General features: G+C 35.8%; 5 protein-coding genes across 5 annotated transcripts; 3 read left to right on the top strand and 2 right to left on the bottom strand.

The window, feature by feature from the left end:
• Positions 1–780: 780 nt before the first annotated feature.
• On the bottom strand, positions 781–2,343 carry LOC110937935 (putative methyltransferase DDB_G0268948). Its single transcript, XM_022180402.2, has 2 exons — positions 2,094–2,343; positions 781–1,526 (listed from the first exon to the last, which is right to left on the bottom strand). Exons 1-2 carry the CDS (start codon positions 2,280–2,282, stop codon positions 873–875), a joined length of 843 nt encoding a protein of 280 aa, XP_022036094.1. The 5' UTR covers positions 2,283–2,343; the 3' UTR covers positions 781–872.
• A 3,179-nt stretch (positions 2,344–5,522) lies between these two features.
• LOC110937933 (UPF0481 protein At3g47200) lies at positions 5,523–8,561 on the top strand. Its single transcript, XM_022180401.2, has 4 exons — positions 5,523–5,638; positions 6,764–7,519; positions 7,655–8,408; positions 8,491–8,561. The coding sequence occupies exons 1-3, from the start codon at positions 5,616–5,618 to the stop codon at positions 8,400–8,402; spliced, it is 1,527 nt and encodes a 508-aa protein (XP_022036093.1). The 5' UTR covers positions 5,523–5,615; the 3' UTR covers positions 8,403–8,408; positions 8,491–8,561.
• A 2,010-nt stretch (positions 8,562–10,571) lies between these two features.
• Positions 10,572–15,431, top strand: LOC110937932 (protein SSUH2 homolog). Its single transcript, XM_022180399.2, has 7 exons — positions 10,572–10,713; positions 10,780–10,980; positions 12,830–12,896; positions 12,980–13,311; positions 13,394–13,526; positions 14,603–14,728; positions 14,845–15,431. The coding sequence occupies exons 1-7, from the start codon at positions 10,689–10,691 to the stop codon at positions 15,227–15,229; spliced, it is 1,269 nt and encodes a 422-aa protein (XP_022036091.1). The 5' UTR covers positions 10,572–10,688; the 3' UTR covers positions 15,230–15,431.
• A 1,822-nt stretch (positions 15,432–17,253) lies between these two features.
• Positions 17,254–21,680, top strand: LOC110937929 (O-fucosyltransferase 28). Its single transcript, XM_035988795.1, has 7 exons — positions 17,254–18,100; positions 18,837–18,909; positions 18,993–19,063; positions 19,136–19,224; positions 19,295–19,427; positions 19,498–19,730; positions 20,601–21,680. The coding sequence occupies exons 1-7, from the start codon at positions 17,522–17,524 to the stop codon at positions 21,337–21,339; spliced, it is 1,917 nt and encodes a 638-aa protein (XP_035844688.1). The 5' UTR covers positions 17,254–17,521; the 3' UTR covers positions 21,340–21,680.
• A 620-nt stretch (positions 21,681–22,300) lies between these two features.
• Positions 22,301–23,722, bottom strand: LOC110937930 (L-type lectin-domain containing receptor kinase VIII.2). Its single transcript, XM_022180398.2, has one exon. It carries the CDS (start codon positions 23,518–23,520, stop codon positions 22,516–22,518), a length of 1,005 nt encoding a protein of 334 aa, XP_022036090.1. The 5' UTR covers positions 23,521–23,722; the 3' UTR covers positions 22,301–22,515.
• Between the last annotated feature and the right edge of the window lie 3,769 nt (positions 23,723–27,491).

The following is a 27,491-nucleotide window of genomic DNA, read 5'->3' on the forward strand; positions in this document are numbered from 1 at the left end:
ACACCGAAAATGCTCGGTACAATACGGTATGGTATTTGAAGGTAAAAATCAATAAATACAGGTATGGTGCTAGACTGGTGTCGAACCGAAAGTAACGATTCTGAAAACGCCAAAAGGTGGGTACCAAATTGGTACCGAAAATGATTTGGTATAGTAAATTTGGTACCGATACGATACCGGTTCGATTACAGGATTTGATACGATTTGCTCATCGATATTCTAAATATCTAAGTTAATTTTACATGCTACAATTCATTAATTACAGAAAAAGACAAAAAAGAAAGCAAAATAAGTTGTTGTGTATATAAAACCTCATTCAAACGAAATACAGTTTATTTACTGTGTGTATGAAAAGTAATCTAAACGGTGCAATTACTTGCATTGCTGCGTTGCTACAGGATTTGATGAGCTCGGTACCAACCGGTACCGAAAATACCGTTACCGAAATCCCCAAAAGTGGGTACCGGTACCGAATATACCTAGTATGGTACGGTTCGGTATCAGTCGGTACTGGTACGGTACCGGTATTTGAGGGTGAAAACCGGTGAATACCTGTTTAGAACTGGTACAAAAAATACACCGGTTTGGTAAATTTGAGACCGGTACATATACCCGATACCATTTGCTCATCTCTTAATAATGTTAGTATTCATTCCATTCTAATTTTAAATAATTCTAATTTTAATTTAATAATAAATAACTGTTAATTCAGTTTTCTTTTTTTATCATATATAGATTTATTTCTATTTCATCATTATTTGTATGAAAGAAGATGGTAAGTACAAAAGACAATCACCCCTTACCAGAATACATCATACCAGTTGTGAGATACTTCACTAATTATTGTTCATATCACTGACTTAACATGCAAATCATATGGCCTGTTTAACCGTGTCTTCAGCTTTCCCAATCCTTAGATAAATTGGATACGTGACGCACTTTTCTACATTTGTGTCTTCCTTCCAAGCATTTCTGAATTCCTCAATCACACGATCGCTCAGCAACTCCACACCCTTGTCTTTTGCCGTTTGGTACGCTGACCATGACCTAATGTACATAAAGAACCCATCCAAATTCATCATCTGCTTCGTTTCAAACTCAAACGGACCGGTGTGATCACATCCATCCACTGGATCAAATGGAAATTTGATGCTACTATACTTGTCATCCACAAATCCACGTGCCTTTTCCCAATAAGGTTTTGATTCTACGTAAAATTTTTTGAACACACGATCGAATTCGTCATCAATTTTCGGATCAGTGTAGCACCATGCTGCGAATACACCATTCGGTTTCTTTAGTATCCATTTGACTTGACTGTAAAAGGCGTCGTGATCAAACCAATGGAGCGCTGAAGCTACTGTAACTAAATCGACACTCGACTCTATCCCAATCTTCTCTTCTAATTCAAACATGGAAATATTGGGAGAAGTACATTTGTAACGAACGTTGGGAATCTTTGGGGCAAATTCTAGTTGATTTTTGCTTGTATCTGTGCCCATTACACTCTTGTACATGCTTGCAAGCTGCGAAAAACAATTAGGATACGATTACAAAACTCATTCAGTCGAAAAATAATTGAAAGGGGAATAAAATAATGTTGGTGAATAATATCTTTTGTATACAGAATAGCTGAAAACGTACAAACTATTGAAAAAGATAATGAAAAAGCTAAGAGCATCCGCAATAAAGGCATTTTTTGGTGTTTTTAAAGAGAGAGAGAGTCTGATGTGGAGGAGAGAGGGTGTGAGGTGGAGGAGAGATAGTATAGTGGTGTATGTGAGAAAAAATGGAGGGAAGAAAGGTATGTGAGTGTGATGTAGGAGAGAGGAGAGAGAAGATAAATATTTGATGAGTATTTTGTTTGTAAAAGAGAGAAATTTATGAGCAGGTGCTATGTGACACCTTAAAAACATCTTCTAAAAATTGCTTATTATGGATGCTCTAACAAACTATGATAATGATAGGATGTTAATAATAATTCGAATATTCAAGCTACAAATATAGCAATAAAGTTAAACATAACTCATAAAACGATTAATAATAACTATAATAGATAACAATGATCTACCGGTGAGGGGAAAGTAACTTACGGAGACGGCAGCCTGACCGCTGCCAGTGCCAACGTCCCAAACGAAGTCATGGCAGGGCGTCTTGGAGGCGATGAAATCAAAGAGTTGTTGTGGATAACCTGGGCGAGTCTTCCAGTATTGTTTTGCTTGTTTCAAGAACAGATCTGCCATTCTTCTATGATCTATACCTTCAGAATTGCCTAATTTCATTGTTTGAACAACAAAAATATATTTAAAAAACGAGTTTATGAAAAAAGAGAGGCAAATACCTCAACACCAATAGCTTATGATAAAACCAAACAAACAACTAAGATTTAAAGGAAAACAAAGAACAACACCAACTTGGCCACGCTACATTCAGCCGCCTAACATTGTGACATAAAGCAAATTGAATATAATTAGTTTTACATATGATTAAAATGATAATGAGAGCTATATGATTGATCAAACTCTTATCCTGATATTTTAAAAACAAACTTTGAATAATCAATTATCCTATATATAAAAGATAGGAAGTTTTAATAGTCTTACACTTATGCATTAAAATAGTCTTACACCAGCTTGAATTTGCTAACTGTAACATTTCCGTTTTATGCATTAAAATAAAATATATGAGGTATCTAGACAAGTATTTACTCTTATATGAACCGTGTAATAATAATAGTAAAATATATTATGTTTGGTCATACTCCGTTTTTATTAAAACTTAGATTGAATTGTAGATAACAATGAGTGAGTTTCAACTATATAATGGTAGTTTTATAAAGGGGAAATAGTCAAAATAGCCAAGACTTTTCCCAATTTTCAAGAATAGCCAATTCAAACGGCTCCATAAGACTTTTCCTCAAGCCTGAAACGTCTCAAAGAATAGCCACCCACCGAAAGCCACGTGTCCACAAGTGATGCTGAGACGTTTCAGAACTTTGGAAACAGCAGAGACATTTCAGAACTCTGCAAAAACCCCTACTGAGACGTTTCCCAAGCAGAGACGTTTCCCAAATATTTTTACTGCTGAGACATTTCCCAAGTTCCACAGATCTGTTTCATCTCTCTCTTCCACCTACCACCACCATCTACATCCATCACCACCCCACCTGCCATTAGTCACTATTAATACCTTCACCACAACACATTAATATCTTCACAAATTCAAGATTAGCCACCACCATTGTCGTTTGCATCAGCTGAAACCCTAAGACCAGTCACCACCATCGTAGCTCAGGTCTTGAAACAGAGAGATGAGGGTGGTTGTTCTCCGCCAATGCTCGTCGGAAAGGCGGCGCCGCCGTGGGAGGCGACGACGGTGAGCCCCGGCTGTGAACGAACGAGAGAGGGAGAGAGAGGCAAGAGAGATAGAACGACGAGGGAGAGAAGGAGGGCCGATGCCCCTCGCCGGCGACGACTCCGGCAGCTATGGCTCATCTCTATTTCAGATCGAAGATGTTATGTTGAGAATAAGAGTGATGAAGATGTTATGTTGAGAATAAGAGTGATGAATAAAGTAGTATCAGATCGAAGATGTTATCAAAATATCACATTTTCTTTTGTTTTCCGGTGATAATCGATGATGATGATGAATCGACGTGATGAAGATGATGAATCGGTGATGGTGATGATGATGTTGAAGGTGTTGACGGCAAAAAACTGGGTTGTAGAGAGAGAAAGAGAGTGGGGTTGGGTGGAAACGTCTTAAGAGTGGGATCACTGACAAGAGAAAGAGGGAGAGGTAAAAGTTAAATGGTATTTCCCAAGACTGTCATCATCATGTGCACGTTTCTTTTGTGTGGACACGTGGCTTTCATGGATTGGTTGCTGGTTGAGACATGAATTGGCTATTTTTGAAACTTTGACCAAGTCTTAGCTATTTTGGCTATTTCCCCTTTTATAAAACACTATATTTTAAAAGTTATAAAAGAAAAACAAGATTTATGTTAAATTAATTATTAGTAATATATATAATAGAGTTAAATGTCTGGTTAGTCTCTGTGGTTTGCAAATAATGCAAACTTGGTCCCAGTGGTTCAATAATTACACACTTGATCTGGGTGGTTGTAATTTTTGCACTAGGGTGATCTTTATCACTAACCTATGTTAATTTATTTATTTTTACATATACATATAAAAAAAATTAAATAACGTGTCCTTTGAAATATCGGGTCCTGGCCGGTGGTCCTCTCCGCCCACCCTTAGGGTCGGCCATGTATCTAACTAATCGTGGCTATCCTAGAGGATAGAGAGACTGCTTCCAGACCCTCGGCTCTATAACCATAACCAAGATATAAACTGGTCTTCATTAGGGGTGTTCAAAACTATCCGTATCCGAAAATCCGATCCTAAATATCCGATATTCGAATCCAAAATATCAGAAAAATCGAATATCCGAAATTCGAATATCCGATTTTTTCGGATTCGGATAGTGATTTTCAAAATTTTCGGATATTTCGGATATCCGAAATATCCGAAAATTTAATTTTCATTTTTTTCGGATATCCGAATATCCGAAGTATCCGAAAATATCCGAAATATCCGAAAAATATCTGAAAACTTATATTCGGATATCCGAAAGTATCCAAAATATCCGTTTCCGAATATGAAAAAAATAATAAAAAAATAAAAATTAAATAAAAAGTTGGATTTTCGGATATCCGATTCACTATCCGAATCCGTATCCGAAATTTCGGATATCCGATTTCGGATTTCGGATATCCGAAATATCGGATACGGATTCGGATAGTGAAATCTGGTATCCGAAAGTTTCAAATATCCGAAATTCGGATATCCGAATTTTCGGATATCCGGTTTTGAACACCCCTAGACTATTCACAGCCACACAACTGAAACAATAAGTTTTAGCGAATTTGGTAAAACCGATAAATTTGACAGCTAAATAAATGTGGCCAACCGTTTTGACTTCAGACCAACAACTTGAACCGGTTATAGATAGTATTTGGCTATTGATCTTGTTCTCATGCTTTGAGCAAGTATAATGTTATATCAAGTAAAAACTTTTCACATAAATCTATCAAATTTAAAAGATACACGTCTTTTAACTCTATTTATTCATGTCAACTATGATAAAGTAAAATTGATCATAGTAGATCTACCTAACTTTGTTTTGCTAAACTTTATTTTTAAATTTATACTTAGCCAATACCTATTACTGGTTTGTAATATTCATTCTAAGTCAATACCTATTAGTTTGTAATATTCATTGAAGTGTTATAGGTGTACTTAATTTTGTTTTACTAGCTATTCATTGAAGTGTTATAGGTGTACTTAATTTTGTTTTGCTAGATATAATTTTAGGAGTTTAATAATTGACAAAAAAAAATTAACAAACCTATGTACTGCAACACGTGAAATGACATGGTGTATTTTTGGAAGATAAGAATCATTTAAAGCAAAAGGAGTAACATTGGAGGATTGTTTGGAAGCCCAAAGTTGCAAGCAAATTACTTATTCTCTGTATGCAGAATACACTTTTAACTTCTATATATTCACCATCTTAACCACTTCTTCATTTCTAGCAGCCAATTTTAAGTAATGTCTTCAATACCACCACAAAGGTACCTCTCTCTCTCTCTCTCTCTCTCTCTCTCATACATATATTTATATAAACACTCATAGCCTAGGTGACAAGTAGGGGTGTTCAAAAAAATCCATATTCGAAACCGAATCCGAAATATCCGAAAATCCGTATCCGAAATATCCGAAATTTTGGATATCCGAAAATTCGGATATCCGAAAACCGGATAATCCGAATTTTCGGATTCGGATTCGGATATGAATTTCAAAAATCCGATATCCGAAAACTAATTATTTTTTTATAAATATATATAGTATATGAGCATTATATTTAGTTTGAATTATTGTAAAAATTAGTAAAAAAGTAGTAAATAATTGTATTCGTGTGAATTTATGATTGTTTTTAATTTTAAATGTTGGAAATTTGGAAAATCGAATATAAGTTTAGTTTTATTCTATACACAAAACAAAACGGATTTTTTGATTTTTTTTTTTTATAAATTCAGATATCCGTTTGGATATCTGAATCCGTATCCGAAATTTCGGATATTCATATCCGAAATTTCGGATACGGATTCAGATGTCAATATTCACTATCCGAAATTTTCGGATATCCGGTTTTCGGATATCAGAAAACCGGATAATCCGATCTTGAACACCCCTAGTGACAAGATCCTAATCAAGGGTCATGTCGTCGTGTTGTTTTATGTTAAATGGTAATGTGCACTATCATCATCTAACTAGTGATTATGTTGTCACATTAGTTGCCTTAGATTAGCATTAGGTGTCATCATGGAAGGCTATAGATTGTCGATGTCGTATAAGTTGTTTTAAGATGCATAATAGGAATGTTAAACGGTCAGTGTTCGTGGAGCTATTGGGTCGAAGCCGCCACAAACCAAAAAAATTGAGATGAATGCAAACATGACAAGAACTAAAAAATCGTGTCGTCGCACATGAACAAGAACACGACATGATTTTTCGCAGGTTGATACAAACATGATCCGTTTAACACAAAGTTTTATTACATTTTAGTATTTTTACGTAATTTAAAAAAAGAATACAAATGTGTATATATACACCATTGATGAGGGGACACCTTGGTACCATTAAGTTATATACCTTTAATTTTATGATACTAATTCTTTGAATCATTTCGGCAACAGAAACACATACTCAAACGTGATTGAGATGGAGATGTCTGAGAATGAGGAAGTAAGGATTGAAATCCCTGATAATAATTCAACCGACAACGCTATCGTGGTCAGGGAATGGGAAGGCTGCCTTAAAGGCAATGCGGTCACTAAACGCTCCCAACGACGTATTGAAAGAGTGCCCCCGTTGATCTTCAAATGCGAGAAAGGTAAAAGAAACCAAGAGTGTTACGAGCCTGCAGTGGTTTCACTTGGCCCATACCACCATAACCAAACCGAACTGGCCCAAGCCGAGAAGTACAAACTCATAACCCTTGAAGAGTTTCGCTTGAGCTGCACGAAAATTACCATGGGTGACTTATACAACAAGGTGTTTGAAGTGGTTGAAGAGGCCAGAAACTGCTATATCGATGGTTCCACAGATGGTTACACCGATGAGGAGTTTGCTCGAATGATGTTACGTGACGCTTGCTTTGTTTTATTCTTCATAGAGTGCATATCATGTGCAAAGAATAAGGTGTTGCTAAATAACGAGTATTTGGGCGCGTTAGGGTTCGCAAATGTAGTTCGTGACATCTTCTTGCTAGAGAACCAGATCCCGTTTGTGGTACTCAAAGTTTTGTTAGAGTTGAGATTCCCCGCCGATAATAAAGGCGGCGAAGATATTCTAAATAGGTTCTTTAACTACTTGAACTATGGTGAGGTGATCACCGGGGGCGAAAAGGTTCTCGATCACAAGCAACCACTACATCTTCTCGAGCTTTACAGGTGTTGTAGTTATTATTATTTAATTTATTATTGTTATTAATGTTATGTCACCCTACAGGGACGACACTTATAGGGACAACAAATATGATATGTTATTGATCAATATCATTTTGTTTTCCGTTTCATTTCATTCAGGTCTTATTTCATCTCGCTTAAAGTTTCTCTTGGTCTCGGTTCCACTCATTCTAGCAAGTGGCCGCGAAAGTGGAAAAAAGTGACCGAATCAAGTGAAGACTATAACTACGTAAAACGAAATCGTTCGTTTGCGTCAGTAACGGAACTCAAAGCGAAAGGGATTTTCTTAAAACGTATTTGCAACGAGTCTTCGAATGAAGACATAAAGTTTCTGTCACATTTTTGCTACGGCGAGCTAGAGCTTGTACGTAGAGCAGTGTCCTCGAATACAAAAGCTATCTACTTAAACATGATCGCCTATGAGATGTGCGCGCATAACCCCAATGACTTTAGAGTCTCAACTTACATTCGAGTAATGAAATCTTTGGTTATCCAGCGCGATGATGTGAAAGAGTTACGAAACCATAACATACTGCTTCATAGTCTTGGTCGTGATGAAGAAGTGGTGAAGATGTATGATGAGATTGATGTACCCGCGGTTAATCTTTACATGTTTAATCAGCTCCGGAAAGAGATCGAGCATCACTGCAGTAGCAAGTATAAGACGTGGGCCGCAGAGCTAATAACCGGGTACTTTAGTAGTCCATGGAAGACGGTTGCTTTGTTGGTCGCTTCGGCTATTTTGTTTACTAGTTTTCTGCAGACTTACTTCACCATCAGGCCGCTTCCGGATGACTCGAATGCGGATATGATTAAGCTTCTTAGACACTGTGTATACTCTAAGCAACCACCCACAAAACTTGCTTGATTTTAAGTATGATTTCCGCACATAGGCCACCACAAGTGAGCACCACTTTAAGCTAATTAACCATCTTAATTTTTTTTATTCTTGCCAGAATTATAAAGATAACTGCAGCTGGAAATCGAGTATATACGCACAACAGTTTCATATTGATGAAGTCGATAGTTTCTTTTTTTTTTTTTTTTTTTTTTTTTTTTTTTTTTTTTATGACAGTTTTATATTTGGTATGAGTACCTTTTGCCATTTGTATTACAAAAAGGTAAAAGAAAACTACCAAAATAGGTGTTGTTTGTATTGTAAAAATGTAACAAGTTAACTTTGATTTAAGAGATATAATTTTATTTTTTATTTCTTATGTATAATTAAGTGACTTTGATTAAGTTACATTTGAAGCTAGTAAAATGGTTTCATATAATGGGTGTCTAAAATTTAAGTAACAAGTTTGCATTTAGGGGTGAAAATATCATATTAAAACACAAATTTCCAATAATATGGTTTTTAAGGCCACCCGTAGTCGGGCGGTATCCGGCGCCATAGACCATCATCCCGCCCCAAAGCGCCGGGATACCCCTCCCCCCAGGCGCTATAGGCTTGAAAATCGAAGGTCGTGATATACATACCGCTTGGTTCATTGGTTTCTCTCTCTCACACATAATTGAAGGGGTGTAACCCCACTACACACACAAGTTATATACCCCCCCCCCCACCTTTCTTACACATTTGTCACGTGTCGTATATCCCCACGTCTATAGGGGTTACGGGGCTTGACCACTACATATGATCTAATTATGTTTCACATATATACACATAATATAATTATAAGATATTAAAACAACTACTAGTAATGTGTGTCTAGATCTATAACTTGTTGTGTACCCCCCCCCCCCCCCCCCCAAAGCCAACCAAAACGACATTACATCCCCAATATGATACCTATAATTATATAAATTTACAAAATTTTAAATTGACACCAATCTTTCCATTGAAGGCTCTTGTGTTTAGATTTGTTCTTTAGCCATAAATATCCAAGCGACTTGATATTCTCTACTGTTTGTCCAATACTTGCCTTCTTGTCCGAAATAATGCTTCATTCCTAGTTTTCCATATGCACCAGCGACCGGTATGTCTTGAATGTCACTCTTTTGAATGGTGTTGTGCAACTCCAACAAATTTCTTATTGCAAAGGTGTATATGTCTTGAATTTTGCATCAGCTGCTAATGGGCAATGGCTTGCAGACAACCGTGGAAATGAAGCATGCTGTGAATATGTGCTCCGCCGAATCCTCTCCATCTTCACAAATCACAAAGGGCGCGTGCTTGGTTGTATCTTGAATGTTTGAAATATCAAGTAATCGAACATAATTCTAACTATTCTAGAATTTGTAGCGCCCATTTTCAAAAGAATTGCATCCATACTCCATAGAGAATTGACAAAATGTCGTATGGGCCCAATAGGCCCAGTCCAAACTATAACAAGATTCTTACAAAATATAAGTAGTCGTATGGGCCCAATAGGCCCAACAGCTATTAGAGTGGTCTGGTCCAGGCAAAATGATTTAAATACATAGATCTAGGGGTTTTCATCATGTTATATCTTTGGGTTGTCTTTTAATCGGGTTGTTTGGGTTTTTGACTAGAAAAACATGGCCTAACTAAACCATTTAGTGTTTGGGTTGGTCTGGCCAGGTTTGTTCAGCTCGAATTGTTCGGTTTTCAGGTTTAGATGAAAAATATAAATAAAATGTTTTCTTTTTATAACATTTTATCAAAATTCATATTGCTATTAAAAAAAATAATCAAAATTCAAACATCATTTGACAATATGATATGAAAATGTTCGAAAGTCCAAATAGTTAATGTTACAAATACCAGAGACTTCAAACCAAAACACATCTATAAAAAAGAAAAGACGATAAATGCTCGAGTTTTTTTTCGAGTAGGGTTCTTCGGGTTTTCTGTTGGGAAATGTGACCCGACATCTCTATCCAGGGGCGCAACTTTGTAGGGGCCAAACTTTTCGCTCAGTAGTGTTCGGTATGTAGTTTTCGTATAGAATTTTTATGTATATACGTTTTTGACCCTCCGATTTAATAATTTTTTTAGATATATATATTTTTGACACCACGGTCAGAAAAGCTTCTAAAAAAAATAAAAATAAAAAATAAAAAATGACAACAAGGTTGACTCCTTGATTTCCTTAGTGTGTAAGAAATATTTCTTTGCTTTCTTCATAAACCCCTCTCTCTATCCACCGTTTCAAACCCACATCGGTTACATCATCTTCATCCAAAAATGGAGCAACAACCGCTACTCACTGGTACAATTTCCCCGCTTCAATTTCTTCTCAATTATCAATTTAAACCCTTTATTATTTGTTTTGCAGAAAAGGGGGAAATTAGGGATGCAGAAAGCGAGAAATGGCATACATATCCATCAGTGGGACGAACAGGATCATCAATGATGCCCGCTGCTTCTGAAGTCAGCGTTGACGAGATTCGATCGGCTGCTACCGGTTCTGATCGGTACCCTGCTTCTCTTCATGCTCCATTGATCAGTTCCCCGGAGCCTCCTCCCTATATTTCCGGTACAGTAATACACTGTGTAGTTAATATCCTGATATATCACCGATATATTAATGATATATTGGTTATCGGTCCCGCCGAGATATCGGTACCGATAATATCTGCGGTACTGACCCATATTTGACCGATATATCACCGACTCTCCCAATATCTGTACCTTTCTTCTTAGTTCTACCGTTTGTCTTTTTCTTATTGCTGCTATTAGTGTTTTAAGTCTTAATTGTTAGTTGTTAGTGTTTTAAGTCTTAATCAGTTCCCACTTGCTACAATTGTTAGTGTTTTGCAAGTTGCAAAAAGTTAATTTGTTAATGGTAGGAGAGTATACTGAATTGTTAGTGTTAAATTGTTACATATATAAATTCTACATGATATTAAGTTACCAATATCCCACCGATGTCTCACCGCGATAACCGATATCCGATATTTTACCGCATTAACTACTTAGTTAGGGGTGTTTAGTTGAGAGCAAAAAAGTGATCATGATTTCTTATCACATAGGGTTAAAAAATGAGGTTAGAAGTGGGTGTGTGTGGCTTGGTTTAAAAAACCGCACCTGAGGCACTCGAGTCGATGTGGAAAACGCTTCAGGGCCTTGAGGCAGTGCGTCATGACATCTGGGTAAAGTTGGTCAACATTAGTCAAGATTGGGGTTCGTAGAAGGGTAGTACGTAGAAACAACCAAAGGGATGAAGAGATTATGAGCGTTTTACATGATAAAAAAGGCCGAGATGTAAAAAAAATGAGACAGATTTACCTTTTGATTGTACATAAGACTTATTTGGTTAGTTGTGGAGCAATGCTATGAGGTTCTCGCCTCATGCCTCACGCCTCGCACCTCGGCTTTTGATGCCCAAGCGCCTCGGAGCCTTAAATGTATAATCTTAATTACAATGCTTAATCTTATTGTAATTAATAAAGAAAGTAACTATTTCACTACCACGTCGATATTTTTTTAATCATTTTCTCGCTACCATACCCGAATCCCAGAAATCTGTATTAATCATGTTAAAACCTCCACTGTATTTGCTTACTTGATCATTGAAGTTCTGTTCACACAAATATTTATTAGGTATCTGTTAATTAAGAACCAATGGAGTATCATGTTTTTCTGTTCATGTACATAGGTAGAGGTTCCTGTAAAAAAAGGGTTTTTGTGAGAAAGGTAAGAAAGAATCTACACCATTAGATCTTTGATCTAATGGTTGAGATCATAATGGCAAAATTGTAATAATGTTTACTATTAAACATATTAATTTTCTAGATTAAGGGTATATAGGTAAATTTAACATTTTTAAATTAAGAAACTAACATTAATGCACATGTAACTTCCCCCCGTCTTTTTTAAACGTCAATAACTTTTTATACGTAACTTTTTAAAAAAAAAAATTACACCGTAATAACGAGCGTTTTTTTATCTTTAATATGAGTACCATATTGCTATACTTATATAGAGAAAAAAATATGTTTCGATCAGATGTTTAGTCCATGAATGGTGTTATATACTTACTGAATGGTGTTATATACTTGCTGAATGGTGTTATATACTTGCTGAATGGTTTTATATAATTACTGAATGGTGCTATATACTTGCTGAATGGTGTTATATAATTGCTGAATGGTGTTTATAGAGATCTTTTAAAAAAAAATCCAGTTCCTATAATTAAGGTGGCGGTTATGGGAAGTTTTTAATTAATTGAATTAATGATAAAATTACTTGTTTACCCTTTTGAATTAATTTAGATTTAGGACACATGTCATCTCCAGAATATTTCTCACCTTTCTCACACTTTTAACCTTTTTTACAATAACCTTACCCCATGTACATATAAGATTATTCACTTTTTCTTGCAGAACAACCTTATTCTTACGAAGCAGGATATGGAGGGCAATTTGGTAAACCTGAACATCAACCTGCTAGGTATAAGTTGAATTATACACCATGTGATCTTTGTTTGAGTTAATCTATACGGGTTAACATAATTTTGTTGCGTATCCTAACAGGCAAATATTGGATGAAGTTGAGATTCGGGAATTACTGATCGATCATGTTGGTCACCGTTGTTGTTGGGGAAGTCGTCCCGCTCGCACTTGGAAAATCCACTCTATCGAGGACTGCAATGTTTACGTCGGGACTCTCGAAACGTTTGTGGAAGAACGCGAAGTTATAACCGAAACAGAGCCGTACAACGGTGGTAATATTGACGGAAAAGATAAGGGGCCTGAACTTGGTGTTTGGGAATTAGATTTGCGGTCAGAATTCCCAGTTTTGTTTACAAACCACAAAGAGTCACGTGCCAAAATTCCGCACTCTGAAACTGTTGAAAAATGTTCAGGTAATTGTGAAACGATGGCCTAAAGTGTCGTATTGTTTCGACTTATTGTTGGATTCCTGATGACGTCTTGTTTTGATGGCAGATTGTGCGGGAAGAGGAGATATTGTTTGCGCTACGTGTAATCCCGATGGAGTTCATAAGGAGAATCAAATGGCTCAGTGTGCTGCCTGTTATGGAAGGGGTTTGATTGCTCATAGAGATGGGTCTGATACACTGTAAGTCGTTTTACTTGTTTCCCTTTTGCCATTTACGCATAAAATGGTAATATAGATATTTAAATTTATAAATGGGTAAAATGCCATTTTCGTCCCTGAGGTTTGGCCAGTTTTGCGACTTTCGTCCAAAGGTTTGTTTTTTCGCATCTGGATCCAAAAGGTTTAAAATCTTGCCATTTTCATCCGGCTTGTTTAACTCCATCCATTTTTCTCCGTTATGTCAGGGGTAGTTCCGTTTTTTTTGTTAACTTGAAGGTAGGGCTGCAAACGAACCGACCTTTCAACGACCAGTTCGTGAATCGTTCAGCGGGAAGTTCGTTTGTGTTCATTCGTTTAATAAATGAACGAACACGAACAAGAAATTTTGTTTGTTTAGTTAAATGAACGAACATGAACAGAGCTCGTGTTCGTTCAATTATGTTCGTGAACGTTCATTGACGTGTTCGTTTATGCCGTTTGTTTTTGATAGTTCATAATACTTCAAATTCAAAGAAATAAAATATTTAACAAGTGTCAGTGTATTATATTTTATGTTCATGAACGATTGTTTGTGTTCATGAACGTTCGTTCATTACCTAAAATTAACAAACAAACACGAACACGTTCATTTCCTTAACAAACGAACACAAAAAAAAAAATCCAGTTCGGTAAGTGTTCATAAACAATTGGTGAACACATATATCTCCTTAACAAACGAACGCGAACCGGTCTTGTTCGTGTTCGTTTGGTTCGTTTACAACCCTACTCAAAGGGTAATTCGGTCTAACAGATTCAGTCAGGGGTATTTTAAATGCTTGTACATAAAGTGTAAAAGACCGAATTGCCCTTTAAGTTAACAAAAAAGACGAAAATACCCTTGAGTTAATGGAGAAAAGTGGATTGAGTTACGAAGCCAGATGACATTGAAAATGGCAAGATTTCAAACCTTTTGGATCCAGATGCGGAAAAACAAACCTTTGGACGAAAGTTGCAAAACTGGCCAAACCTCATGGACGCATTTTACTCAAATTAAAATTTATAAATTATCAGAGCACCGGCTGAATTTATTTTCTTATTTATTTCTATTTTTTTTGCAGGTGTGTGAAATGTAATGGCAAAGGGAAGATACCTTGTGCAACTTGTGGATCTCGTGGGCTAGTTAAATGCTTGAAATGTTTAGGCAGTGGTTCTCTTTTGACACGCAAAATCGCCGTTGTTAAATGGTACGTCTACTGTATTTTTATACAAAACTTCGGTCATATATAACTAGCTTTGAATTTACCGAACCTTGACTGAATTATTGGTTTCCTTTCTTTAACAAAACGATGATATTTTGTAGGGATACACACGCAACCAGAAAACTGAATGCAACAAGTGGGGCCGCCTCGGTTCCTGATGATGTCTTCCACCGAGCCAAAGGGGTCCAGCTGTGCAACACGCAAGCCTACCAATGCACTCCGGCTTTCTTTGCTGATTCCTTCTTTCTGAATCAGTTCTCTTCGGAGGTTATATCTGAACGGCCTCTAATTCCTCCTACTGCTAGAGTCATATGTGAGAGGCACACCATTTCTGTAATCCCGGTTACACGTGTCACGATGGTCAACCGTGGTCAAGCCTTTAGCTTCTACATCGTTGGTTTTAGCCGAGATGTGTATCTTAAGGATTACTATCCTTCTAGGTTCTGTTGGGGGTGCTGCCCTTGCTTGGATTGGCTCAAGTTATGATCAAATGTTCATGTTTTATATATATATGTGTTTATAATGGTTGCGGCTAGGTGGTTATAATATGGGTTGTATGCTACTGTGTGTGCTACTTGGAGGTCGGATGGTGTTTGTATATCATCGTTTATATGTATGTGATTGTTGTTCAAGTATGGATCGTATGTAGTTAACGTTGAGGAAATATTATCATTATTGCGTTACAGAAGTGTGTTTTGAAACATGATCTTCGACTCATTTGTTGGTGTTGCACAATATAACTTGAAAGTTTGTTCTTCAAGATTCTCATCCTATCGTTACATTTCATTCCACTCGGTAGTTATCGTTTACTTTATCAAGATGATATTCGATTTTGTGAACACTAGTATCGAGTTATCGACGTGTTTTCTTTTTTCCTATACCGCTCATGTTAAGCATGTAGAATGGAATGAAGCATGCCGCATTCATTACCTAACCCACAAACTTTAATACGGAAGGAATTAGAAAGACTGGAATGAAGCATGCCACATTCACTTGCTAACCCATAAAGTTAAATCTGGAAAGAATTAGAAAGATTGGAATGAAGCATGCCACTTTCATTTGCTAACCCAATCGTGCCGAATTTTTCATGTTTTCTTAAACATATCGAGTTGTTTCTTAAACATTCATTTGCTAACCCATAACAATATACTCGATATGTTTAAAAAAACATGAAAAAGTCGGCACGAGGTTTCAAACACACTTACAATTCAACGTTGTCTGTTAGTAACAGTAGCGATATCCGCGTATAGATACACCCACACTGCAAAATCATAATCAAACACACGAACCGCCTTTTATTTCGCCCGTTTATATCCCCCCCCCCCCTCTTTTTAAACAATATTTCAAAACCATTAACTAAAGAAATTAATTATAACAACAATTCCACCCTCCTATCGAATTTTGATCCTCAATTTCACCTCTCTTTTGTTTAGATTTTGATAGCAAAAAAAAAGTCATAATACTATATATGTTTAAAGGAAACATATAATAGATATAGAATGTAAAATAATATTAAAAAAACCGTGCTTACATGTTCTATTTATAGACAGAGGTTTAAAAACACAAAAAATTGAAAAAACAATTCGTTTAAGAAAACATGAAAAAATCGGCATGAGGTTTCAAACACACTTACAATTCAACATTGTTGTCTATTAGTAACAGTAGCGATATCCGCGTATAGATACACCCACACCGCAAAATCATCATAATCAAACACACGAACCGCCTTTTATTTCGCCTGTTTATACTCTCCCCTCTTTTTAAACAATATTTCAAAACCATTAATTAAATAACTTAATTATAACAACAATTCCACCCTCCTATCGAATTTTGATCCTCAATTTCACCTCTCTTTTGTTTAGATTTTGATAGCAAAAAAAAAATCATAATACTATATATGTTTTAAGGAAACATATAATAGATATAGAATGTAAAATAATATTAAAAAAACCGTGCTGACATGTTCTATTTATAGGCAGAGCTTTAAAAAACACAAAAAAATTGAAAAAACAATTCGTTTAAGAAAACATGAAAAAGTCGGCATGAGGTTTCAAACACACTTACAATTCAACATTGTTGTCTATTAGTAACAGTAGCGATATCCGCGTATAGATACACCCACACCGCAAAATCATCATAATCAAACACACGAACCGCCTTTTATTTCGCCTGTTTATACTCTCCCCTCTTTTTAAACAATATTTCAAAACCATTAATTAAATAACTTAATTATAACAACAATTCCACCCTCCTATCGAATTTTGATCCTCAATTTCACCTCTCTTTTGTTTAGATTTTGATAGCAAAAAAAAATCATAATACTATATATGTTTAAAGGAAACATATAATAGATATAGAATGTAAAATAATATTAAAAAAAACCGTGCTGACATGTTCTATTTATAGGCAGAGGTTTAAAAACACAAAAAGTTGAAAAAACAATTCGTTTAAGAAAACATGAAAAAGTCGGCATGAGGTTTCAAACACACTTACAATTCAACATTGTTGTTTATTAGTAACAGTAGCGATATCCGCGTATAGATACACCCACACCGTAAAATCATCATAATCAAACAGAGGAACCACCTTTTATTTCGCCTGTTTATACTCTCCCCCTCTTTTTAAACAATATTTCAAAACCATTAATTAAATAACTTAATTATAACAACAATTACACCCTCCTATCGAATTTTGATCCTTAATTTCACCTCTCTTCTCTTTTGTTTAGATTTCGATATTTCTTTCAATTGGTGATCGCTTCATAATCTTTTGGATTGGATGACAACCGGTGGCGCCACCCCCAAATCCACCACCGGCAGTCCACGATTCGGGGGTGTTTCCGCCCACCGCCGCCGTGCTAACGATGTCACGGTGGCATCCACAGACTCCGACGAACATCAACACCCTCAACAACAACAACAACAGGAGAATAATAACCAAAACATCAACGACTGCATAGCCGAAGCTGCTGTTGATTGTTTTAGTAGTTGCACCACAACCACCACCACCACCACCCAAAACCACCACCACAACCATAATGGTAATGTTCCCCACCGAAAAGGGTCGGTGGAGGTTCGGAATTATGGGAAGTTAGGAAGGAGTTTGAGACGTACGTTGCTCGGGTTTTTGATTGTTGTTGTGGGGTTTAGTGTGTTTGTGAAGTTTTCGTATATGACGGGTGGTGGTGGTCTTGTGTCGGAGATGGAGGAGGCGACGGTGAGTAGGAGCTGGTCGAACGCTCAAATGCTGATGCTTAGGGATTATAAAGGTGATGTGATAAAGGCTCAGAATGTTGTAGCAGATGTTGATTCATTTTCTATGCCTGACAAGATCTTAGACAAGTCCCCCCACAATCCTGTAAGCTTACTTTTCTAAAACATTTGACAACATGTTTGTGATAGGTTTTGAGTTCTCACGTTGAATTATTAAATTTTAGAGTGAATTTCAAGGATTGTCCTTTATATTTATACCGATTTTCAGGCGCTGTCCTTTATGTTTAAAATTGACGAGTTTTGTCCTTTATGTTTTCATATCATACATGTTTTGTCCTTTAGGCCTAACGCAGTTAGTTTTTTCAGTTAAATTTTATTATATGCTTTGCACATAAGGGCATTTTTGTCATTTCAAAGGTTGCAGAAGCTTTGAGCTATATAAATCTGCCGTTGAACTTACCTTTGAATTGACAAAAATGCCCTCAGGTGCAAAGCATATGACCAAATTTAACTGAAAAAACTAACTGGGTTAGGCCTAAAGGACAAAACGTGTATGATATGAAAACATAAAGGACAAAACTCGTCAATTTTAAACATAAAGGACAGCGCCTGAAAATGAGTATAAAGATAAAGAACAATCCTTGAAATTCACTCTAAATTTTAACATCATGTAACACGAACATGACCTGTTTAACCTATTTATCTCAACAAGCCAAACATGTTGGCATCTTGTAATTGCATTGTAAACATGTTAGACATGTCGTAACCTAAACTAAACTAAACTAAAAAAATATGACCTATTTATTAAACGAAACGGATATAATGGATTGTCTTCGTATCAGGAATTGTCAGCCCTATGGATAACATTTTGTTTCACGTAGGTCCCAGATATTTGGATGAAACCAAACAGCAGTCGCTATTATCAATGTATCGAGAGACCTCAAGATCCAACCAGTAAGTCGTGTCATTTGGTTTATGTTAGTTGTAATTCTCGGTATATAACTCTATTTAAAGTTTTGATTTTAAACTTTTTTAAGAGAGAAAATTCCGGACAACCAGGTATCTTCTCGTCCATGCCAACGGCGGATTGAATCAAATGAGGACAGGGGTGAGTTTGCATTTTGATATTAAAACTAACTATTTTCAAGTTTAAGTAACATGGACCTTATGTTTATGTTAGATATGTGACATGGTGGCAATTGCTAAGATGATGAATGCCACTCTTGTTATCCCGTCTCTTGATCATCAATCGTTTTGGACGGATCCTAGGTAAAAGTGCGTATAAAAAGAAGTATTGTAAGTAACGATCTAGTAGCTGACGTTTGGTTCGTTTTTGTAGTGATTTTAAGGACATTTTCGATTGGAGGCATTTCATCGATAATTTAAAAGATGATATCGAAGTAGTAGAGTCTTTACCACCAAAATACGCAACAATAAAGCCGTTTATCAAGGCTCCTGTTTCATGGTCAAAGGTGTGTGTTTTACTTCTTTCTTTTATTTCGTCGGTTTCATGTCACCTTATTGATTTGATTGATGATTCAGGCGAGTTATTATAGAGGAGAAATGAAAGCATTGTTACGAAAACATAAAGTGGTCCAATTCACGCATTCCGATGCAAGACTTGTCAATAATGGCCTCCCATCGTCTTATCAAAAGCTTCGGTGTCGTGCAAACTATGAGGCTCTTCGTTACTCAGATGAGATCGAGAGCCTTGGTAGAAAGCTCGTTGATAGACTTAGGAGTGACGGTGAACCCTTCATCGCTCTTCATTTGAGGTAATATTACATTTTATAACTAGTATTAAGCCCCTGCGTTGCAGCGGTTGTCGTAAAACTGTGTCAAGTAGTATCAATGCTATACCATTATCAGCGATCACCAACACCGGAAAACTCGTAAAAACAAAATAAATAAAAACGGAAAAAAAATAAAGTCGAGCGAAAAGCAGACGTAAAATCTTTGAATTACGCACGCTCGTTGTAGAGAAGTTAAATCGAAACATAAAACATAGAAAAAATAACTAAGTTAATCCAGGACCCGTGCGTTGCGACGAACGTGTCAAACGGAGAAAAATAGATGTGTTTTGACGGGCCAAACGTGAAAAATATACGAAAAATGTTGAACCCCACACGCACGTTGCGGTGCGTTAACTCACAAAATTTAGAACGAAACGAAAAGCTTGGGAATGATGAAAAGTATGGTGGGAAAAAATTGAAAATTAAAAAGAGTTGAGGTTAAATTGGAAAAGATGAAAAGCTTTAGATTAATAAGTAAAAAAACAAAGGGTCTAAATTGCAAAAGTATAAAAGTTTTGGGTAATATTATTAATAAGTAAAAAACAAAGGGTCTAAAACAAAGGATATTAATAATTTATTAGATATTAGATTTAGATATTTATAATATTATTAATTGGATTTATTAATATTAAAATAAAGATAAGGATAAAGATAAAGATAAGTGATATTTATATATATATTAGTTATTAGTATTAAAAGAAATATTTTAATTAAATAAATATAAAATAAAATTTATGTGGTTGAAGGAGAGAATGCCATGTGGCATTATTTGTAGTCTTTTATTAATATTTAGATTAGATTTAGATTAGATAATCTCATGTAAAAGATGACAAAATGATTAATCTATTACAGGTATGAGAAGGATATGCTAGCTTTCACAGGTTGCACCCATAACCTAACAGAACAAGAATCTAAAGTACTTGAAACCATGAGATACAATGTGAAGCATTGGAAGGAGAAAGAGATAAACGGCACCGAAAAGCGACAAGAAGGAGCGTGTCCATTGTCGCCTAGAGAAGCTGCTATTTTCCTTAAAGCCATGGGGTACCCTTCAAACACGACAATCTACATCGTAGCCGGTGAAATCTACGGTAATAACAGCATGGACGCTTTCCGACTTGAGTACCCAAACGTCTTTTCGCACAGCACCCTAGCCACGCCTGAGGAGTTGCTCAATCTTAGCCGCTACCAGAACCGCCTAGCCGCCCTTGACTACAATGTTGCCCTTGAGAGCGATGTGTTTGCTTACACGTATGATGGGAACATGGCTAAGGCGGTCCAAGGACACCGGCGGTTTGAAGGGTTTCGTAAGACGATTAACCCTGACCGGTTACAGTTTATTAAACTCATTGATCTGTTGGACGCTGGTGAAATCTCGTGGGAGACGTTTAGTTCGCAAGTCAAGCTGATACATAAAGACCGGGTGGGGGCACCATATAAGCGGAAACCTGGCCCGTCTCCGAAGCTGGAAGAGAGCTTTTATGCGAACCCGTTTCCCGGTTGTATCTGCAGTAGATCTAAAAATAAAACTGTTGAAGCATCACCAGAGCGAAGACCGAAACATGGGAATGCACTACGATCATCAGTATAGATCTTTTACTCCTCTACTAGCATTAATTCTTTAATTTCTTTTACGGGAATTATCTCATTCCCGTTGTGCAGGAACACTCGTGTAGTTATACTTGGCAGCGCGATTTAGAGGGCTGCCCCGTGCACTAGGATTGAACGATAAGCGTAGAACTTACAAAGAAAGCGAAAACAGATTTGGACGAACCGGGTAGTTTAAGATTTTGTTATTTTCTTGCCTTATGTTTCACAGTTTAACTTAAAAGTGTATATTCAGAGTTTTGTACATTCATTCATTTGTTGTAATATAAAAATATGGAAACATACCATACCAGTGAGAGTTTACAACTCACTGAACACCTCTCATCTGTAACCACTAGGCATATTGAGTCAACCCGACCTCTTAAGACCCGAACATGATAAGATACGAATCTGAAACGGGTAAACACAAACACGACACGAAATCTTATTGTGTCAGATTTTCCAAACACGAACCTAATAATAAACAGGCTTCACGAAACGACCTGTTAAGACACGGAAAATTTACCAAAGTATCATACGACTTGTTTGTTAAGACACGTACACGTCCTGTTACTACTTGTTTGATATTTAGCCATTAACAGGTATTGTATAATGGTCTTAAGTCTTAACAGGTCATATCGTGTCTGACATGACATGTTAAGACACGAACACGATAAGACACGAACACGAAATAGGTAAACACGAACACGACACGAAATTAAACAAGTCTTATCGTGTCGACCTGTTATAGACACGAAACCTGTTAAGGTTAAACACGAAACCTGTTAAGGTTAAACACGAAACCTGTTAACTTCATGTAGGTTCGTGTCGTGTTCTCATCTTCGTGTCAGAATTGCCAGCCCTACTACCGTATAGATAATATAAACTATGCTCCTTCCAGATCACTGATCAGAAACACTTTCTGGTTAACAAATAGGAAACCAGTCACATGCAACAGCATTCACTAATTAAATTAATAATTAATTAATAATACCTACGACATAAGTCCAAGGAAACATTACATTTGACTAAACAAAACCAAATCTTGTTCATAACACATAACTAGAAACACAAAACATTTGACTAAACAATTATACAAGATCACCACAACCAAAATCAATTTACAATTCATAACAAATGCATACCATCTAAACAAACAAACAAACAAACAAACTCTTACCTATATGCTCAAACATTTGTTGTCATCAACAACATGTTTCACAGCATACTCTTCGGGTGTCACCGGTCGCCTTTTCGCTAATATCGTCCACATAAACATACCAACAAAGCTTCCTAAAGCCCCTAATCCAATCCCAAGTATGAGAGCAATAACAACCCACACAACACAATCATTTTTCTTATGAGTATTGATCACATTTTTTCCATCCCCTTCTTTGAACCCGATCGGATCCAACGGCTCCGAATGCATCCAATCTGGCGATTGTCGAGTCGTAAAGCTCCAGGAGTACACATTACAGACCTGTGAAGAGTTCCCATTAGATGAACTCAAGCCCACATAAAACCTTTCATTTTTATGCCAGATTTTACTCAAATCAATTCGCTCGAACAATAACGGGCTAACGGGCCGATTTTCCCCAAATTTGTTCAATCTAACCTCCAACCGCTTCGAACCCGATTCGTAATCGATCCAAACTTGCAACCTGGTACCACTATTCAACCCCAAATTAGCAATAGACAAGTTTGCAACTTTCAAAGACACAAAGTTAGACAAATCAATCCCCACATGATTCATCAATGTATCAAATTCAACACTCAAGAACTTCAAATCAGCCCCATTTGAAAGCCCAAACGGCCCCTTATTACCATCAAACAAATGAGACCCATCTGCAAACACAACAAAAGCCAACCCATCTCCATTACCCGAACCCGAATAAACCGAAAACGAGAAGTATGTCGAAAACGACACCGTTTTGTTAGGAATTCCGGAATAAAACTTGATGGGGTTTTTGTATGTTATTCTTCCAGCACTAGACTGTAATGGAGCAGTGAGTTGTACGGACGAACCGTTGTTAACAACTTTAGCATCACCGTGAAGTGTGAAACTTGAATTTTGACCAAAATTGGTGAAAGAGAAAGATGAAGTGGAGTGTGCGGTTGAAGAAGATTTGAAGTACAAGGTGAAGAAAGAGAAACAGAGGAAAACAGAGGTGGGAAAAGCGGCCATTGTTGTTGTTACTTCAAGATGAAAATGGAATGGGTGAAGAAGCCATTGAGGAGGGATTTATGTTAGGGTTTGAGAGTTAATGTAGAGAGAGAGAGAGAGGGGATTGGGGGTTGTGAAAATTAAATGTGGGAATTAATTTGAGTGGGTTCTGTTGCTGCAGGTGTCTCTGATTCTGTCATCACTTTTGGTTCAGTGGTTGCTGACTTGGGGAGTAGAAGAAGAATAAAAGGGTGGTGGGGGTGGGGTGGGGTGGGGTTGAATCTTTTTTCATCACTATGTCCTTGACTTTCTATTAATCACACTTACCTACCCTCAATGATTTTACTCTTAAAAATAGAGTGGTCACCCGAGAAGCCGAACACTAGTAATCATGTAACATGTTGATTTATTTAACTGTAGAAATGTTATATTCAAGTTAAGAAGAATAAGGTATTTGTTTTTATCATATATATTTTTTTAAATGTTAACGAATGAAAAGGTTATGATTATTTCACGGTCGGTTCAACCCTTTAGAAGGCCTAAAGCGAATTTAAGAGTTGGGGACTTTTTGTAAAAACGTAATAACCTAAAGTCAGTTGGCTAATGGTATAAATGGCCAGATAAACCGGATGGGTTGGGCGGGTAACATGTATTAAAATGTCTACTTTTATAGTTTCCTTATACGAATAAAGATCTTCGATTCAAGTAGTTACCTAGCCAAATGCAATTGGATCATAGCTTCTTTACTGGATATACAACTCAATTCGTGCTCAAAAACCTCATTTGGATTAGTGCATTTATAATTATAAAGAATTAATTTATTAGAAATTGAAAGCCCTTTGGAAACTGTAGCCCAAAGTCAATGCCTCACTTGGATTACCCTTCAGCCGGGTCTAGATTGTTTTAAAAGGGGGAAGTTAGCTTAAAAGTCAATAATATGTGCAACAGAAGAAGGCATCTTCACCTTTCATCAACATTATTTTTGGAAAAGTCTGATTTTTTTTTTTCAATATCATCTCCATTTTTTAAATGTTCATAACTTTTAATACGATATTATTTAAAAATATGAACAATATAATCGAGCATCTTTTTACCTTTTATTTAAGTACCATATAGCTGTTAGAAATAACTCGTTGATGTGGCCTTAAGGATCATTTGGTAACATTACCAATATGACATAACTAGTCCCCGACAATTACTTGATGGTAGTAATTGTAATTATTGATTAGTATTAAGGGGCAATTATGATTTCGCTTTATGTACCATTAATAGAGAAAACATAGAGTTTTATAACGGATCACCATTCATGATCATTTTTTATTGATCTTTATATATTGGTGATAAGTGGTGATCAAAACTCTCTAGAAGAACACCATGATCAATTCTCTCTAGTGTGATCCATCAACACAAGGTACCATAACGGGAATCATGACTTCATCTTTATCCTCAAAGATAATCATCCCTACAAGTAAGTATCTCTAACTTGGCATCTATATTTACGTTATGATTGAATAAACATGATTAGGGTTCTTTATTTTAACCCATGTTTAAAGATATAATCAACATGTGGTATCAGAGCTATGTCGATTATATCTATTCAATCATGTGATTTGATGATTAGTTTCTTCAAAATAATTGTTGAATCATTTTTTATGAATAAGGGTATGAAATTGAAGAATGTATTTAATAAAATCCAATCATGGATTCAAAAGTACACAATGGAAATACTATGGTTGACATTGTTGTCGTTTGTTATCTTCTTTTGTTGATAAAATCAACAGTGATTTAAAACTCAATTCCTTTTCAATTCATTACTCATTACCATGAATCAAAATTATTTTCCATGACCCAAACTTTATTAATCTAATCATTTATTCAACTTGATTATTATTTTTCCATAAATGACCATCAATGATCAACTTAATGTTGAAACGTCTAATCATCAATTTGATATTATGGATAGTTATTTTGCCTTTACTATGGGCATCAAATAATATATAGCATTGGTTGTCATATTTTGCAATAATTTAGTCAAGAATTGTTTCATGCAAAATGACACCATACTGTATTTTAAATTCATGAAATTGTGTATTAAATAATCAACACAATATTTGGTTGATGATATGAATTTTATTTTTTAAGTCATGATAGATGATTATGTATTTAAGTATAGGTTCCATCAGTTACAAATTTGATTATGTATACATGAATGTTTTATTTGAGTTATTTTACAACTAATTCCATTGATTTGACATGAGAGTTTTATGTAATATTGGATTAATGAAAGTAATGCAATTTAAAATCTTTTGCAATGAGGATGAACTTATAATTAATAATTTTTCAATGCACTTGATTATGTATTCATGCATTCTTGAATTAATCGGTTACAAAGTCCTCATGAATTAATGTTTGAATTTAATGATTGCAATTAATGAATTGATTATAGAAATTCTAGACTATAATCCATGAACTGAATAGTTGATTTTGTGCCTAAATGTTTGTACACTTAAAGCCCTTTATATGCAACTCTTATGTGAGATTCTTATTTTGCGAATGACCCAACTTTAATTTATACCATTTTATGTGATTATGTGTATTGTTGGATAATGAAACCAACAACGAATTGTTTGATGATGCACATAATAAATTATCAGCCTAATTTACATAAATATTTCATTTCTGGCCCAAAGGTGTTATGTTATATTTATGTGTTTTACTTTATTATTTATGTGTGTTCATAATACATGAATTTTGGTCAAAGCCAAAGCGAAGCCAGAGTTCATGTAGAACATTGAGACAGTCTATATTTATGTGTGTTCATAATATGTGAATTTTGGTCAAAGCCAAAGCGAAGCCAGAGTTCATGTAGAACACTAAAGACGGTCTATTATTTATATCGTTCATAATGCTGAATTTTGGTCAAAGCCAAAGCGAAGCCAAAATTTAGGTAGAAGATTAAGCCGAGGTTTATTATTTTATACCGTTCATAGTGCGTGAATTTTGGTCAAAGCCAAAGCGAAGCCAAAATTCAGGCAGAACATTAAGTTGGTTTGTTTTTATTTATATTCATAATACATGAAATTTGGTCAAAGCCAAAGCAAAGCCAAAGTTCATGTAGAACAATAAGTCAGTCTATTATGTATGTTCATAATGCATAAATTTTGGTCAAAGCCAAAGCGAAACCAAATTTATATAGAACATCAAGACAATCTGTTATTTATGTACGTTCATAATGTCTGAATTTTGGTCAAAGCCCAAGCGAAGCCAAAATTCAGGTAGAACCTTAAGTTAGTCTGTTATTTTGGTGTTGTAGCAGACTATATCTTCAATATAATAATTTGTGTCTGCCTTACTTGATTACCCCATAATGTAAATCACTCAAATTTTCTTCTTAGGTTTGTATCTCATCTATTTTATCCACTCTAATTTCAAAACCTAAAATGTTTTGCTTACGAAAGAGTTTCTACAAAATTATCTCTTGTTGGATTGTTGATTATTTCTTAAGATATGATAATCCTACTGCTCTTTTCTGATAAAAGTATTTCAAAAGAAAACTAGAGCATGACTAGTGGGATAAGTCAACCATTATATCTCTTATGATAATCAAGAACTCATTTCATTATTGCTATCATGGGAGCTGTTCCAGATTCTAAATTTTCTCAAGACTAATCTGTTTTCATTGGAAGAATCAAAATAACTCCTAAAAAACATGCATTACTCTAGTTTCTTACTATAAAGTTAGTGGTATATGTGAATACATCATGATGTACAATACCATGAACCATTACTTAAAGGTTTACACATGGAAAACAGTACACCTTTCTGATGCATTACATATAACTTTTCCACCAATACCATAAGTTGCATTAAGAATCAACTATACCACTCAAGAGTACCAAAGGAAAATGAGTGTGTTGATTAGCAACATATGTACAGGAAAATGAATGCATGAGATTGGAAAATTAGATGTTGTTCATCTCACCACCACTAAA

The sequence above is a fragment of the Helianthus annuus genome, chromosome 4, assembly GCF_002127325.2.
Source record: "Helianthus annuus cultivar XRQ/B chromosome 4, HanXRQr2.0-SUNRISE, whole genome shotgun sequence".
Lineage (NCBI taxonomy): Eukaryota > Viridiplantae > Streptophyta > Magnoliopsida > Asterales > Asteraceae > Helianthus > Helianthus annuus.

What these genes read in the sequence shown, in the direction of transcription:
- LOC110937935 (XM_022180402.2), bottom strand. Translation starts at nt 2,282, where the DNA reads ATGAAATTAGGCAATTCTGAAGGTATAGATCATAGAAGAATGGCAGAT. An exon ending in GCGGTCAGGCTGCCGTCTCC is followed by an intron (nt 1,527 to 2,093) that starts GTAAGTTACTTT and finishes TGTTTTTCGCAG; the next exon opens with CTTGCAAGCATGTACAAGAG.
- LOC110937933 (XM_022180401.2), top strand. Translation starts at nt 5,616, where the DNA reads ATGTCTTCAATACCACCACAAAG. An exon ending in TCTTCAATACCACCACAAAG is followed by an intron (nt 5,639 to 6,763) that starts GTACCTCTCTCT and finishes TTTCGGCAACAG; the next exon opens with AAACACATACTCAAACGTGA. An exon ending in CATCTTCTCGAGCTTTACAG is followed by an intron (nt 7,520 to 7,654) that starts GTGTTGTAGTTA and finishes CATTTCATTCAG; the next exon opens with GTCTTATTTCATCTCGCTTA.
- LOC110937930 (XM_022180398.2), bottom strand. Translation starts at nt 23,520, where the DNA reads ATGGCCGCTTTTCCCACCTCTGTTTTCCTCTGTTTCTCTTTCTTCACC.
- LOC110937929 (XM_035988795.1), top strand. Translation starts at nt 17,522, where the DNA reads ATGACAACCGGTGGCGCCACCCCCAAATCCACCACCGGCAGTCCACGA. An exon ending in TGAATCAAATGAGGACAGGG is followed by an intron (nt 19,064 to 19,135) that starts GTGAGTTTGCAT and finishes TGTTTATGTTAG; the next exon opens with ATATGTGACATGGTGGCAAT. An exon ending in TCGTTTTGGACGGATCCTAG is followed by an intron (nt 19,225 to 19,294) that starts GTAAAAGTGCGT and finishes TCGTTTTTGTAG; the next exon opens with TGATTTTAAGGACATTTTCG.
- LOC110937932 (XM_022180399.2), top strand. Translation starts at nt 10,689, where the DNA reads ATGGAGCAACAACCGCTACTCACTG. An exon ending in AACTGTTGAAAAATGTTCAG is followed by an intron (nt 13,312 to 13,393) that starts GTAATTGTGAAA and finishes TTTTGATGGCAG; the next exon opens with ATTGTGCGGGAAGAGGAGAT. An exon ending in AAAATCGCCGTTGTTAAATG is followed by an intron (nt 14,729 to 14,844) that starts GTACGTCTACTG and finishes GATATTTTGTAG; the next exon opens with GGATACACACGCAACCAGAA.